At 37.6% G+C, this 16,017-nt stretch overlaps 1 protein-coding gene across 1 annotated transcript in view; it reads left to right on the top strand.

Annotated features, from left to right (window-relative positions):
• LOC104338193 (gamma-aminobutyric acid receptor subunit pi) overlaps nucleotides 1-16,017 on the top strand; it is a 40,397-nt gene that overhangs the window by 12,070 nt on the left and 12,310 nt on the right. The window contains 4 exon segments of the mRNA XM_009944215.2: nucleotides 3,137-3,204; nucleotides 4,591-4,808; nucleotides 5,447-5,529; nucleotides 10,034-10,171. Of these exon segments, the coding sequence (XP_009942517.2) occupies nucleotides 3,137-3,204; nucleotides 4,591-4,808; nucleotides 5,447-5,529; nucleotides 10,034-10,171 (507 nt within the window).

Below are 16,017 nucleotides of genomic sequence, written 5' to 3'. Positions count from 1 at the left end.
GCAGATCGTGACGGTGCCCATTGATGTAAATAGCAGGCCTGCAGAGTTACAAATACGTATGTGACGCAGTGGTGGTTTACTTGTTGGAACAAAGTTTAACAGACTGTGATCATTGCGGTGATCCAAACTTAATTTTTTAAGTATGCTATCTGCCACTCTTCCTGCTGCTTCCCCATATGGAATTACTGTGAATAGCTGCAAAGAGCATAAAGTAACAGTCTTTGTACATAAATTTCAGTAAAAGTTATAACGTATGTTAATTAGATTGTGCACCCGTTGCTGTAACAAGGCACGCCCTTTGGCGTTTCTTTGCCGTTTTTTGAACATTCCCTACATAATGCAGGACAGACTGACTTCAGTGTTCTTCTGAAGATCAATAGATTTTTTCTGAAGTTGTTGTTATACATAAAATTCCTGCCAAACATATGGAAATGTAGGAACCAACTGCCTCATCTGGTTTACTGCCCAGTTTTCGACACTGTCAGCAGGAGACCTTCCAGAGGAAGTTCAGGGGAAACCCTGGTGGATAATTATGGGAAAACTCATTCTATTACTGATACTTTGCTTATTTAGTAAGGCACCATAAATTGTGTTTAGCCTCACACACATACAAGAAACTATTAATATTGTTCTGATTTAATTAACTGTTAAAGCAAAGCTATTCTCAACAGCCTGTATTGTGTTAATAATGACCCCTTCCATAATTGTTTTGTTTTTCTTTTTTTCCTGCACACCTCCTGCCTGACACGTTGCTGTATCCAAGGAGACATAATTTTCTGCTGAGTTTTTGTGAGTGCTCGGCTTGGCAGGCTGGCTGCACAGCACAAGTGCTGGGGCCATAAAGACTGGGGCTAGCGGAGCAGGACAGTTTTGTCCTGACTACACTACCTCTCATTAGTGCTTGAACAGCAAGGCAGGACTGTGCCAGGACAGTCAATTTGAGCTTGAACTATCCCCTAAACTAAGCTAGATGTTTTGGTGGTTGGGAGTCACCCAGTACTACAATTCTGATGTGTTACTCAATAATATTTGGAAAAATACTGGAACAGGAAAGAAAGAAGGGAGAGATGTACAAAGTCCTGTTTCTGTGATTCCAGAAAAAATTAAAAGTAATTTAATTTTAGTAGTCTTTCTGGAAAGCCAGCTTTTTCTCTCAGACATGTACCAATGGCACTTGGTGATACTGAAATGCTGCTAAAGAACATTTCCCCTAATGATTATCACCTTAATTAGGCAAAGATGAAGTGTTGTTCCTACCAATAAAATACGATACAATAGGATAGTCTTATTATTCCTAGCCACAATTCCCACATAGCCAGCTGAACACTGCATTGTCGTCTCCTTAGGATGGTCCATCACTTTCATGATGAGGTTCCCCCAAATTTTTGTGTGACGGCAATAATATGCTCTGTTAGTCATATATGGGAATCTGTAGGAACACTTAAAAATGAAATCAGAAAATGGATTATAAATCACACTTATTTTTAATTGTAATGATATTTAAGGATCTGACACATTTTTTGAGGCTGGCAATGTTGTACCTGTAATAGTGATACAGCACAATGGTAAGCATAAGTTTCAGTTGACTCTGTTGTTGATGCACCCTAAAAAGTGGGGCTGAGTTTCCTAGAGGGTCAAGTTTTTAACCCTGGAAGGACAAAATAGATTCTCGGAGTATCAAAACTTGAAAAGAATGGAAAGAAACAGAAGAACAAGCTGTCAATGGTCTGAGAACTTTTCAGTCAAATAATTTTGTTCCAAAGTTACCTCCAAAGTCTTCTTCCAATAGATGAACAATTTCTTCTAATCCCTAAGCGCTATTTATAGTGTATAATAAACACATATATCGCCATCAGGGGATGCTGGAAGCCTACAGTCCTGCTTTAAGCTGGAGCTTTATATTTGAACTTTCGACTGAGTCCAGAGCAAAACATTTATAGATTCTTTGAGGAGTGCCAGATGAATTACAAATGGAAATTATTTTGAAAAAACCCTAACAAACTAATACACTGATACCACTTAGAATGACACATGTTTTTCTTCAGTGTTACGCAGTGGGGTAGAGTTGGACCCCATCTTCCCCTAGATGCCATTTGGGGGCATGTGAGAGCTGCGTACGTAATGCATTGCAAGGAGCCAAGCGGGATTTCAGCAGTGTGCCTCTGATGTACTGGCACCATCAGCTGCCTAGATCGTATCTAAAGTATTTCTGCATTTCTCGGAACTGCATTCTCTGCCTCAGTTACTTGGAAAGATGCACTTATTTAATATGAGTTTCCTTGTACGTGAACTCTATTAATTATTCTGCACATATTCGACCAGGAATAATGTCACGCTTCCATGAAAGCACTGCACAAATTCTGAATTTTTAAAATGCACAGTTGGTGATCTTTCTTCCAACACTGTGACGTGCACATTCACAAGGAAATGAGAATCCGAGCATACTAACATTACAATGACATCATGACAACTCCTTAGGTAAGGTGTTTAATCACATTGAATAAACCTTCAGCTGATATTAGTACTAAAAGGAGATCAAAATGACTAGCTTTCCTTTATAAATGCAAGTATTTAAGTCACAAGATAGCTGCTAATGTTCGAAAGCAAGATGTTAAAATGCAGTGACACGATATAGGCAGTATGTTCTTAAACAGGCAGTAAATAAAGTCACTCGGATATCCCATCTGGACATTAACCATATGACATTGCCAGGAGCAACTTCTTAGTTCACTAACATCGGATAGAACAGATGTTGCGACTGGAGGAATTCTTTCCACCGCTCTGCACCTCGGAGCAGAAGGGTGTGATGTACCGTGGGGACTGTACCTTCCGCACCTTCTTATGCAACATTTTCCCCAGCACTTTTTTTCTGGGGAAAAAACAAAAAAACCCAGGAAATAATTAGGAAATAAAGCATGTTCATTAAAACCAAGATACTGTTAGTCTAGAAGTGCTATATTTTGGTTAGGAAATCATTAAAATTCTTTCATAATCTAAGTTTGAGGAGTATTTCCTTTTAAATACTGCTAAACATTTAGAAAAAAAGGGATCCTATTGTGGAAGATTTTGTAGCCAGTTCTCTTGAACACTAAGTATTGAAGAACTGTGTGCTAGATTCTGACTCTCTTTTTTGCAGATGGCCCTGTGTCTGTTGGAATGAGTCTGGATATTGCAAGCATTGATACAATATCAGAAATAAATATGGTATTGTCGCTTTTGCAGTCTTTTTTGTTTTGCCTGTTTATAAGCTAATGTGTTTACAGCTGCTGGCAATGTGACTTTGAGGTTTTTATGCTTGTTCAGTTAATGTGTGTTAGGACGTGAAATTTTATTTTTCACTACAGGTAGTGGTTATAGCACTATAGTAAGTGCAGAAATGCAGATGCAAATGACACCAGTCGTAGGTACAAACAGAAATTTGCTACTGAGTATTAATCTTAATGAAAGGCATGTGGAGCAGTATTTATTTTCCAGATGAAAAGTCAAAATCTGTATGCATTTCAGAAAATTAAAGATACATTCATGTGACTTTGAAGCCACTCCCTTTCCTTGTGATTAGACACAGCTGAACTCGTATTGTTTTTCTCTTTCACTGTTACTGTCAAACATTAATTTACTCCAGCTGTGCTTCATGACATTTGTATACTTTAGTTTTGAACAAACCATGAAATGGAGTGTACTTTTCTAATTAAAGATGCTCCATTGGTACATAGAAATAAAAGGCAAAATTCCTTAATCAGATATTAGAAAATGTGTTTTATATATATATAAGGGTGTGTATCTCTCTCTCTAAATGTACCTCACCATTTCATGACTCAGGCTTCCAGAGAAGTTGAATATTAGTATTCCTCTGTACTTAGTAAGTATTCACAGGTATTTAGAAAGGGGGAAGTAAGGTCAAAACTTCAGGTGAATGTATCATAAAACACACCATCAGTTCAAAAGTTGATTAAAAAGGTGCTAAAAAATAGTATGAATTTAATGTAAGACTACAAGACGTATCTGAATTGGAGGAGAAGGCTATATTCAAGGTCTCGATAAATTTGGCACCACAGTTTCCCTTGTGATGCTGAAAGGATAAATCATGCTAAAAGATGATGATTCCCTTCCTATTTCACTGATTTATTTTGTCCTTTTGTCTGTCTGAATTTATAAAACTTTTTCCAAAGTTTTCTGAAGAAATGCATTCTTTAGTAGTTTATGTGAACAGAATGATGTTTGCAAGAACTTAAATAAATCAATCTAAAATTTAAAGATTTACAGAGCCAGATTATCTGCTTACAAAACTCGTATGACTTCAGCTGATTTACAGCCCCAGACTTAGGCCAGCAGCTTTTACTGTCACATTCCAATGACTTCAAGAACAAAATCTGCTCAGGATAATATTTTAGCGATGTCAACCTCACATCAAGTGCTGGAATATTTGGTGGTACAAGAGCCAGTACAACTGCTATCGGAGTGCCAGCTTTTAAGGGTGGAATATGGAGAGTCACAGGCTATTTGTGCCCAGCAGCTGCTCCATTATACGTTTGTAAAACAGAGTGTAATACAGCCTTGCTTTCTGTGATAACTTGGTTTTTTCACTTTCAGGACTACACAGCTACCATATTTCTAAGGCAGCGATGGACTGATGAGAGACTTTGTTTCAATGGTAATAAGAGTTTAAGCTTAGATGGTCGGCTTGTGGAAATGCTTTGGGTACCGGATACCTTCATAGTTGATTCAAAAAAGTCTTTTCTTCATGATATCACTGTTGAGAATCGTCTTATAAGAATATACCCTAACGGAACAGTCTTGTATGCTCTGCGGTATGTATATACCACACACCCGCCTTTATATTTGGCTTCTACTTACATTTTAAACTTTGCAGGTTAGCATAATTTTATGCTTAAGAAACTGATCTGTTTGTAAAAGTAGAATATGCATGGTCTTGTAGTTTTACAAATACGTAATAGTAATAATTAGTATGATTAAATTACTAAGTTTAATGATAGGTCTCATTTTCTTCCCTAAATAGATCTTTTGCTAGTACCAGAACTGCATTTTGCCATTCCAGTTGTTTTGCAATGACATCATCACAGAGGAAAGCAAACCGTAATGATTGATTTACATTACCTATTGCAGATTATTCTTTGTAACAGATTTTGTTAAAAGAACAAATTTGTAAAAAAGTATTCCAAAATATCAACAAAGGAAAATGCATGCTGTAAGGGAAGCAAGGGGTGGCCATTTTAGACTGCCACTGAACTCAGCTGTTCTGGAGGGGTTTCCTCTTTTGGATGCTATTACTCTTCCATATTAGATACCAGTAAGTATTAGATTTTTTTTTCGCCCCACCTCATAATAGATATTTCCTGGTAAATATTAGTTCAAGAAGTACAAAGGGCTTATTTTTATTTTTACTGATGAACAATTTTATCCCATTATCTCTTTTTTTTTCCCCAAGGATCACCACAACTGTTGCATGCAGCATGGATCTGACCAAATATCCGATGGATAAGCAGACGTGTACTTTGCAACTGGAAAGCTGTAAGACACTTAATCCTTATTATTTTTATACAATTAGAAAAATATCTGTGATCTTTTCCAAGGGCTACTGGATATTATTATCAAAGAGGCTAGAATTTTCAAAGAAGCCAAGGGACATTATGTGACCAGTCCCTGTTGAATTCCAGTAGTATCTATATACAAAGATAAATGCATAAGGCTCCACTGAATCTAGCATGTCAGTACTGAAATGCTGCCATACTATTAATGATTAAGCAAAAGCTCAGGAGATTAGCATAGGCTTGGTTTTGCAGCATATGCTGTAGTTATTCTGTTGATCTTCAGGGGGAGTTCTGTGAGCACTGAGACTTTTTCCAGCAGAGCCAAGAAATTTTTTTTTTTCTCTTTCAAATAGTATGTATATTTTTTCCAGAGGCACAATTCCTTTAGAAAAGAAAGAAATTAAAATAAGGCTTATTTATAATGCATAGAGTTCATATTTAATTAGTTTACTCTTTTACTAGGAAAAAAAGGTAATTACATAGACAATTCTGTTCTGAGATGGATATATGCAGATCCTTCCATGGCTTATTTAATTGTCTTTGTGCCAGTGTCCTGGGAAAAATTATCATCAATTGATGGATCAAGACTAAATATACTTTTATAGGTTCTCACTTTATCAATGTCCTCATAATTTTCATTAAAATATGCTCTCTAATACTTTGTAGACATGGTTGCTTTGCAAATACCCAAATGTGCATGTTTATAGTTAACTTTTTGCTATTATTCATACGATAAGACTCTATCAAAATATTTTTGCATGGGAGAACGTAAAAGGATAGGCAGTCCTGTAAGATGTAAATATATGCTCAAATATGTTTCAATACAAATTCAAAACCTTTTGGAAGGTTTTTCAGTAATTGGCAAGTTTTATTCTTTACCATTTCAGAAGTGTGTGGGTGTTCTTTATCTTTTGTTAGTAATGATCACTGCAGTTAGAAGATCACTGCAAAATTTCCTTTTAGACAGAAACACAAAGGAAATAAACCCAAAAACCTTCCTCCAGCAGGGCTCCCTCTAGAATCAGCAGTTATATAAGATCTTTTTAACAAGTATTGATTAGAATTAGAATTTAGATTTATCTCTAAATTATTTTCCTTTGGAAGAACGTACTGGTGAATCCGTGCATATGGAATTATATCAACTGCATTGCCTAATGAGTCATTTAATATTTTCTCTAGTTCAGGAATGAAATGTGTGTTCCACAGGAACCTGAAATTTATTTGACAGGATGAAAAAAAAGGAGAATTCCCTATATAATTAAAAATAATCATTTTTCAGAATGATTCCATCTGCTTTTTCAACAACACACAAGTGTCTCCTGTCCAAGGGGAAAACATAGTAATGTTTTCACAACTGCTCCCATGACATTGGTGTTTGATTTTGAGAAAAACAGATAGAAGCAATAAATGCAAAAGGAAAGAGTGTGCCTTTAGCTGTGACCCTTTTTTCTTTGGTGCACTATAATACTTTCTTTTGCGTATGCTGGAACTGGTGTTTGCACCCTCATGAGATAGGCTACGTCAATTTATAGATGAATAATGACATCATCCCAGAATACTTCTTGAAAGTGCCATTTCCTGGAATTAAGAATTGTGAATGGAAGCATACGTACACATCCACACAAATACATTTATATGACATTGATAAATAAAATGTAAATTATATAGCAAATATTTGAGCTGAAACAAGGTGTTAAGCCTTTCCTTCAGTGATTACGAATGTAAAGACAAACATGACATGATATTATCAAGTAATGGCTTTATACAATAAAGCATCCCTAGTGGCCTTTACAATGTGCTATTCTGCTATTAGTAGTTAATAACATTTAGTGACTTATACTTTCTACACAGCAAAACACAATTCAGCCAAAATGTCTATTGTTTTTTTCCCCTGTTACTGCAACACTTTAGAAGGTAGTACAGGCATACATTAGGAGACAGAGGTGGCACTTGGAGTCTCTGTTCATATGGTAGATGTGACATTTGGGGACTTGGAGGGCTCCTGTCTCGGTTGGTGCTGCTGGGGGGTTCATGCTCTCTGCTGTGCGGCTGGGGACACCACCATTCATTCACACTGGGCTGAAGGCTTTTTTCCTCATTTTTTTCCTCCACACAGGCCTGCAGTCCAAATACATATTCATGTTTTGGGCCGATCTCTGAAATTTTATTTCCTATTTAAACTTGTCCTTTAGGATTTATTCAGTGAAGAGCCATGTGAAGGCACTTAACTTGTGCTTGACAATCAGGGGAAATTAAAATTAGCAACAGAAGGGTAAAGAAACTCATTTGTATTAGGCATTATGAATGTTTAATCCGAAATTTACTATTCCTGTGGTTAACCCTGTTGACATCAGCTGCTCGTACTGTATCAATGAAGTACAGAAATGAGATATTATGGGCTTGAGGAATTAGTTAGAATGAAAACTCAGTGTCATGTAAAGAGAATAGAGATTACTTGTAGAAGCCAAATAACATGGCTTAAGGATTTTGTCTCTATAAACTTTTAAAACATTTTATAATTAGTAAAATATTAATCCCCTGAATAAAGAAGGGTGAGCACTGTGCTGTTTAACTTTACTGACTATTGGGAAGATTCTCTTCATGAAAATTCTTCACAAGTAAGAGATTTGGAATTAGTATTTTCAAAGAATTTTCATAGGAAGGATCACCAAAACCTGTTAATTGTTCAGCTAATGAAAATACTGATTCTATTAAAGCCAAACAATCTCCATTTGAAACTATGCTTGTTATCACCCATCCAGGCATCAAGAGTTTCTCCCATCTCGCATAGCTTGGAAGACTCAATATCTTGTGAAAAATAAATAAGAATTTACTGTGGTGCTTTCCAGTTATTTGGACTTTATTTAAATATCTGCAGTTCGTTTGTACTGAAAGGAAGTAAAATGAATCCATGCTTGGAGTCATGCATAAAAACTGCTTCTACGAACATCTTTGTTTGACTGAGGACAATGCAATCGTTTGTTTATAGGAAATGTTACTTTTATTTTTAATCTCCCAAATCTGGGAAATTTCCCAGTGTGTAGTTTTGGGGAATCAAGAATTTAGCTTGGACATGCATGCTTTTGGCTTAGTCTTTTGACACAGCAGTGTTTTGGCTTTAATTGCTATAAACGTGATAATGTGAGCAGAGATTCCTGATTATGGTACCTTTTCAGAAAACTGCCAGTGATATTGAAAACAAGATTTACATTTAAAGAATGTTCATGGAAAGACGTTCCAGGTGAAATAGTCCTTTTAATTGGTAACCAGCACAGTGTTTCCTTGACATGAAATTTCTAAACTCCTGTTTTTCCTACATTAAGTGTATGTAGGAAATATATTATTTTTTGTCATTGCAAGAACCAAAGCCATTAATGTAAAAATATTGAAATGCTCTTTTTTATTTTAATGCATGTTTTTTTCTGTGATTCTAGACCTTTATTCTTTTTGCAACATATACCCTTGTGCAACTTAGTGCATTATTTTCTCACACAGTAATTTGCTTACAATTGACTGGAGTCTAAAAATAACCATCTGCTCGTGTTTCTGTCCGCTAAGCTTAGCTATTAACTTGCACAATATAAGTCTGTCAAATACAAAAATGATTGATCTAAGTAAGCTAAAGGAAAAGATGTTCAAATGCTCCCTGTTAACGTGTAAATTACATTAACATAATCTTGAATTAATCATATACACTAGTCTGAAAATTGCCTGCCTTTTAATATAATGGGAAGAAAGCTACAGAGGTATTTTATCTATGATTGCACCGCATATTGATAAGTGTGTGCAAAATAGAGTTGCCTTTTGACAGATGATTCACGTCCTGTCTCAGCTCCTAATTACTACTTGAAGGTTAAGAGGAAGTCTCCTGGGGCCCCTGAAGTGTGTCATGCTGTTGAGCCTACAGAAACATCAGCATCTAAGCTGGTGTCCTTGGGAAGCGTCCAAGCTCCTAAGCCGAAGTGTCGTCCCAAGTGACGACCCGAGCCCAGCTCAGAGCACAGCGCCAGCACACAGCAGCCCTGCTGCTCTCCTCACCGCTTCATTTCTGTGGGAACGAGGACCAAATGCACTGCGTCGAGAAACAGCAGTCTGGGATGCAACAAAGGGCACATATAATGTGTAGTCCAAATGCTGGCAGCGCTGTAATTCATAGAAACTTTTATTTCTTGAAAGCTTAATAGCTTTTGCCTTTAGAATACCATGTGGTACTAATCTCTTTTATTAGTTTATGTCATCTATACTAGAATAAAACATATAAAAAAGACCACCTCCAAAAAAGTCAGCTTTTAAATTGTAAGACTTCGCATGTTATTGGGAGCTTTGTTGCGAGCAAGCATTATGTTCTGCCAAAACCCGTCATTGTTTATGTCTAATTGTACTTACAGACAGACGAATAAGAAACAGCTGAACCATAAGTGGGCTCAACACAAATTAATTATTGTGTAAAATAAACACTTTTGTTGGCTTGTGTATCACTACAGGGGGTTATAACATCAACGATGTCATGTTTTACTGGACTAGAGGAAATGATTCAGTTAGAGGTCTGGACGCACTACGACTGGCACAATATACAGTAGAAGACCACTTTACCTCTGTATCCGAAGCGGTCTATGAGACAGGTAAAAACACCCTTCTAACACTTTGTAGGTACAGTTTGGAATATGACTCTGGAAACAGAACAGCGTTAAGGAACTGAGCACATTGCTTTCTCTTAGGATGACAGTTTTCATGTTCTGCTATATAACGTTCTTGAAACCGTACATACTTTTCCAGACGTTACCAGCAGAGAGCCAGCTAATGTAAAGATTGAGAGTTTCTGAGCACTTTCTTGGAGGCTACGCGTTATCTAAAGAATGATAAACAAGAGACGTACTACTTCTTCCACATAATGTCAGGGAGAGCTCTTGTGATGTAAGAAGAGCCTGCAAGATGGGCATTTAAATTGGAGAGAGACTAGGGACCCTGGGTACCCAGCTCAGAACCTTTCCCAGCCTTCCTGGAAATAGCCACTCCGTCTTTATTAGGCAAGTCAAAAGCCTGTGTTCTGCCATGAAAAGTTCTGTGAAAATGCTGGGTGCTTTCACAGCTGCAAGAAGTTGGGTTTCATGGTTAAGGCTTGTCAGAGTTGCTCTTTACCTATGGCAGACCCTGTCCAGCCTGGTGGGCAACAGAGCGCAGTTTGCCCAGCCTGAGGTTCCTCTGCCTGGGGAAGGGTCAGAAGCATTTCCACAGACCTGCTCTTCTGCTGATCTTAGGAAACTGCTGTGGAAAGATTCCTCTGATTGCAGGACTTTACCTCAAGAAAAATTCTGCTCCTATTTATTTTCCAGAGATTTCAAAAGGGCTTTCAAAGAGTTCAAGACCTGCCAAACTTGCTTTATGCTCTTTGAGTTATTCATAGGTCCTTCACTGCTGTTCTTCACTGTGTACTCAGTTTCTCTTCTGCTCAAGTCAACTTGCCATCTGAAAGAGTGATCTTTAAATGAAGACACATACAGCTTTGAAGGCTTTGCAGGCAAAGCTGTAGTTTCACCAGAGGATAGGTTACTAATTCTGAATCAGAGAAATGTAGTTTCTCTATTCCATTGTTGGGCATTTCTGCTTTAATAATTCAATGCAGAGAAACTTTATACTCTAATTTCAGGTGTTAATTCAGGGTAACAGTCAAAGTTCTTTAAATAGATATAAAAGTAGAAATGAAATACATGCTAGCAGGCTCCAGGATCACACAGTGTCTTGCTACTTACATAAGTGACATCTGCTTGCCTTCCTTCTCTTTACAGCTTCTGGGTAAGCAACATCAGGTTCAATCAAAGGAGAATAATCCTTTATGGCTGTTCTGCCCAGAAGGGTACTAGGACCTGTTCACCATACAGGAAAGAGGAAGAGGAAACCTGCCTAATACCACCTTCTATCATAGAGTCCAGACTCAAAAGCCAAAAAAAGTTCTATTATTTTTTTACCAAATGGAATAAAACTAATTTCCAATTATAACTGAAGAGGTACGATCAGATGAACTGTGCTCTTCTTTTCAGTAAATGATGCTGTACTCTTCCGTTTATGTTGGCATTAATCATGTGTATAAAGTCAAAAGCCACTTTTTCTTTTAATTATACATTATAACACATGCAACTTAAATTTGATTAAAGTTTCCCACACCTGCTTGTTTCAATTCTCTTGTTCAAGAAAGCCACGTTATCAAGTGCTATGCGGTACTTTTAAAATGGAATCTCATCATCCTCTTAATTTGCTGTTGAGTCATTATGAATTAGGTGCTGTTTTCTACAGATTTTTTTTTTTGGAAAGCAGTGCCTACTGTAGCCCATATTAAAAGAAAAAAACAACCAGATTATGGAACTGTATAATCAATTTAGAAATGAAAAATGATGCTTTGCATTTCCTTAACACCATTAATAGATATCTGAGAGTAATTTATAAATAACAGTTACATTATAAATAACAGTTATTCACAAGGCTAAAGCTAAAGATATGAGAGAAGAGCTGTGTGTAGTATTTTCTAACACAGCAAAAAAAGCAATCAGGATTTTACACTCTGTGAACTTGAATAGCCAGTACAGCTGCTGTGCAAGTGAAATATCGTACAACAATGCAAACCCTAAGTTCGCATACAGCCACTGACAGAGCCAAATTTAAAATGCGGTCAGCAAAATTCCTGCATAAGTAACTTCAGTAAATTTAAGAAAAGGACATTGTAGATTAATCTTGTTTATAGAACAGCATGTATCACATAATAGTAATCACATTATTGTTACCACATAATAGTAAGCCATTTTGAATAATGTTAGCTAGACTGCTGGCTGGTGTTTGGTGTTGATTTTGTTTTGGTACAGACCAATTTCATTTTGGACATATTTAAATTGATTGCTAGAACCACATCCTACATGTCTTTTAACTTTAGTCCTTATTCTGCATACACTGGTACACTCTTGGACCCCAAAACCACATATATGCATCAGTGGCTGCGGGGTTTTTATTTTAGCTGTCTAGCAAACACCACCTGCATTCTCAGAGTAATAAGTAGTGATACAAAAAGCTTGCCTTTCTTATTGGAAAAGCATAAAAGCAATGAAGGACTGTTACAGTCTAGCTGTTTGTGTAAATAATCATAGAAATAAGGCTGAAATACACTTTAAGAATTCATTTAATCTATTCTCATGTTGCAAGGCAAGGTCATCTATATCTACAGCCTACTTCCTGACAGATGTTTCTAGGAGTTAGACAAACCTCCAAGGGGTCTGCTTCACCCTCCCTAGATGATTTTTTTCCTGCTGATTATTACATGCATATTTTCCTCATGTCTAATGTTGCTCTCCCTTGCTACATTTCAAACCCGTTATGTGATATAGAAAACAAATTTCCTGCTATTTTTCAGCAGCCCTTTCACTATTTCAGGACAGATATACATTTTCTCAGACCTGCGCTTTCCCTCTTTTTAATTCACGTAAATAGTTTCTTAGATCTCCTGTCTTTGCTAGTGTTCTCGCATCAAAATTCTCTTGTCTTTGCTGATAGGCAGCACCCAAAAGTGGGTACCCTGTTCCCATCGGATGTCCTCCATAAAGGGAAGGGTTTACTTCATGCATGTCATGAAATCCGTTCCTCTCTGTCCATTCTGGGTTGATAGCTGCTTTTCTTGCAGACAATTGTTGTGCATTTTCGACCTTGTTCAGCTTGCGATTCCTTCTAGTACCCCACCTTCTCTGTTGCCCTGTAGCCACATACTCCCTGTGCTCTGTTTAGGGAGCTAGTAATTCCCATCTGAGTGCAGGACTTTGTACTTGCTTTTGTTGAGTTGCGTCGTTTTACTCAGGCTGATAGTTGTTGAGATAATTTTGAACTCTATTCCTGTTCTCCAGTGTGCTAATGCTCCTTTCTTAAAAGACACTTTGTATGTCATCATGTTTGTTAGTGAGCAGTACTGGGCACAGGACAGACCGCACGTGTTCCCACTTGATAAATGCTTCTGTTTTCACAGCAAGTGATAGCTAATTAATCTCAATTAACATTTTTAATTGGAGAAAGAAGAAAAAGCATCATTTAATAGTTGAGGCTAATTGGCTGTTGATAGCTTTTCTTCTGGCCAGCAACTTTCCTTAAATCTTGCTCTCACTACTGCAACCTTCCTGCTAAGTCTGCAGCAGCAGCAGCAGCATTGAAGAGGCTCAGCTTGCTCGGATCTGGTCTAACACTTGAGTCTTCAGCCTGAGCCCAGAAGGCAGGGAGAGTTATGCCAGCCAGTCAGGGCCCTCAGTGCACTTCCCGCTTAGAAAACTGTGAAGTCATCAAAGTGGCGTATTTGAATGGTATTATTTTGGCAGAACAGAGAGAAAGAAGAGACAAGAGCATAAAGTCAGTCTCCTCTCCTTGATGCACAAAGACAAGACATTTGCCCTCTTGAAAAAGACTGCAAATGGAGCTGGCTGCTGTTCCTTGTTTGCAGCCACTGCCAGAGTTTTGATGTCTATCACAAATTCTGCTTTAGCCTCCCTGGCCTAGAGGCCTCATCAGACCTTGTTTGGCTACGCAGTGTGGAAACTCTGCTGACTCCTGGCCACTCCATGTTACTGGCTTCTCAGGTGGGAGGTCATGACTAAGCCAGCAATGAGTTGCTCTCATTTGTGATTAGTGATCTGAAAATCAAAAAGTGTATAAACTACAGAGGGTGTAGAAGAGTGTATAAATATAACAGACACCTACACAGAGTGTATGTTCATCAGTCAGTCTTTCTCTCAAAATAGAGGCACTACCTTGCTTTGCCCTAGAGGCCCATCTGCAGTTTCCCAGGGCTCAGGAGATTTCTGAGTTAGCAATCAAACTTTTCTAGGATTTTCAGTTCTTTTTTTTTGTGGTATGGTACACCAAGTAACTTCTCTCATTCCCTTTGTCAGTTCTTTTATAATCTTTAATTTCTTTTCAGTTGTTATTTCTGAGAACATCTTCTTTGCCAAACAGGGTTTACAAACAATCTCAGAACTGTATTCATTATAATCTTATCTGGTGAGTCTGATCAGCCTCACCTAAGATTCAAGCAATTGCATATGCATATATAGCTGTTACCATGTTATGTTCAACTTACCTGTCTGAGCTCATATAAACACTCTTCATAAGCAAGGCTTTCCACTTGAGTTGCTCTTGAAAAGTTTTGTATCATAAGTTGTTTCTGTGATACTTCTGCAATGTAGAACAGTTTAGAAAGAAAGCAGTTATGCAAAATGCATAGAGAAAGTTGCATTTACCTATGTTTTTGTTACTGTAATGAATGGAATGAATATCAATGATACTAAGAAAAGGCATTCTCCTGTTAACTTCTGGGAAGTTCTTCGTAGTATAGAGAGAAATACACATAAACACCTGTCAAATTTCTGTGGCATAATTTTTGTAAGTTTTTTTTTACAGGTAAGCTAAATGGATAAATATGTCTGTACACAAACACTACATGAAAGGGTTTGTTTCATTCCTAGGAAACCTGAATTTCAAACTCATTTTTTGTAAAGCGTTTTCTTCAAGATGAAACATATGTTGAGAAGCCTGGTCTGATCTTTCATTTCCTTTCAGAGTTCACCTTTGAAGAACAAGTAGGAAAAGAGGTTGTTTATAAGATCTTGACTGTGAAGAACAGAAATCTGATTGTTCTCTGAAGGAGGGACAAAGGAGCTGTAATAACATATTAACCGTATATATTGACATACTTAGCATCCTACATCAGTCAGAGGATTGCATTTCAGTTGTACAGCTTATTTGTTGGGTAAAAGTGAGGACACTACCCATTCTTTAATGCATGTGTTCATTGTGAGCAAGCAATAAAAACCTGCATAACTGAAACTTACATTCTCAGCACATAGTTAAGGCAGTAAATTTTTTTTAAAGTCTTTGCCATACTGTGCCTTTAAAAGGTGCAAGAAGAGAAGAAAATGATGCATTGGTGAAGTTATACCGACGCCCTTGTGTGAGATGTACATTACACATTTTAGCTGGCACCCAAGGGGTTAGCATACATATTTCATGACAGAGAAGAATGTGCTCTTTGTGCCTGACTGCATACCCCTGTGCAGGATACCGAAGTGCTTCTTACATAAAGAGTGATGTGGAGCAGTCTTTTACTGGAGTAGAGTTCATCAGAAAGTACACAGAAAGTAAAGATGCTCCCATCCTCTAACACTAGAGTGGAAGTTAGGAGCTGCTGACCGTGTTCGTAGAGCATCAGTCCTTCCTTCAGACGCCTCTGCTGTGACCGTCTGCTGCTCCGAGGGCAGCAGGAAAGAGCAGAGATGCAGCGTTCTGCGATCAGCTGGGAACAGATGCCACGGAAAAATGGAATAATCATAAAATGGATGATCTAGGGTGATAAGGAAGGCTGTTTATTGAGGTTTATTTCTTAGGCAGCACAGTAATAGTCAGTGTTGACAAAATCAGCAGTATTATGGCAAGATTTGTACCAACTGTC

The sequence above is a fragment of the Opisthocomus hoazin genome, chromosome 6 (assembly GCF_030867145.1).
Source record: "Opisthocomus hoazin isolate bOpiHoa1 chromosome 6, bOpiHoa1.hap1, whole genome shotgun sequence".
NCBI classification, from domain to species: Eukaryota; Metazoa; Chordata; class Aves; order Opisthocomiformes; family Opisthocomidae; genus Opisthocomus; species Opisthocomus hoazin.
Note: the sequence above shows the minus strand (reverse complement) of the source record. Positions and strands in the feature narration are given on the sequence as shown.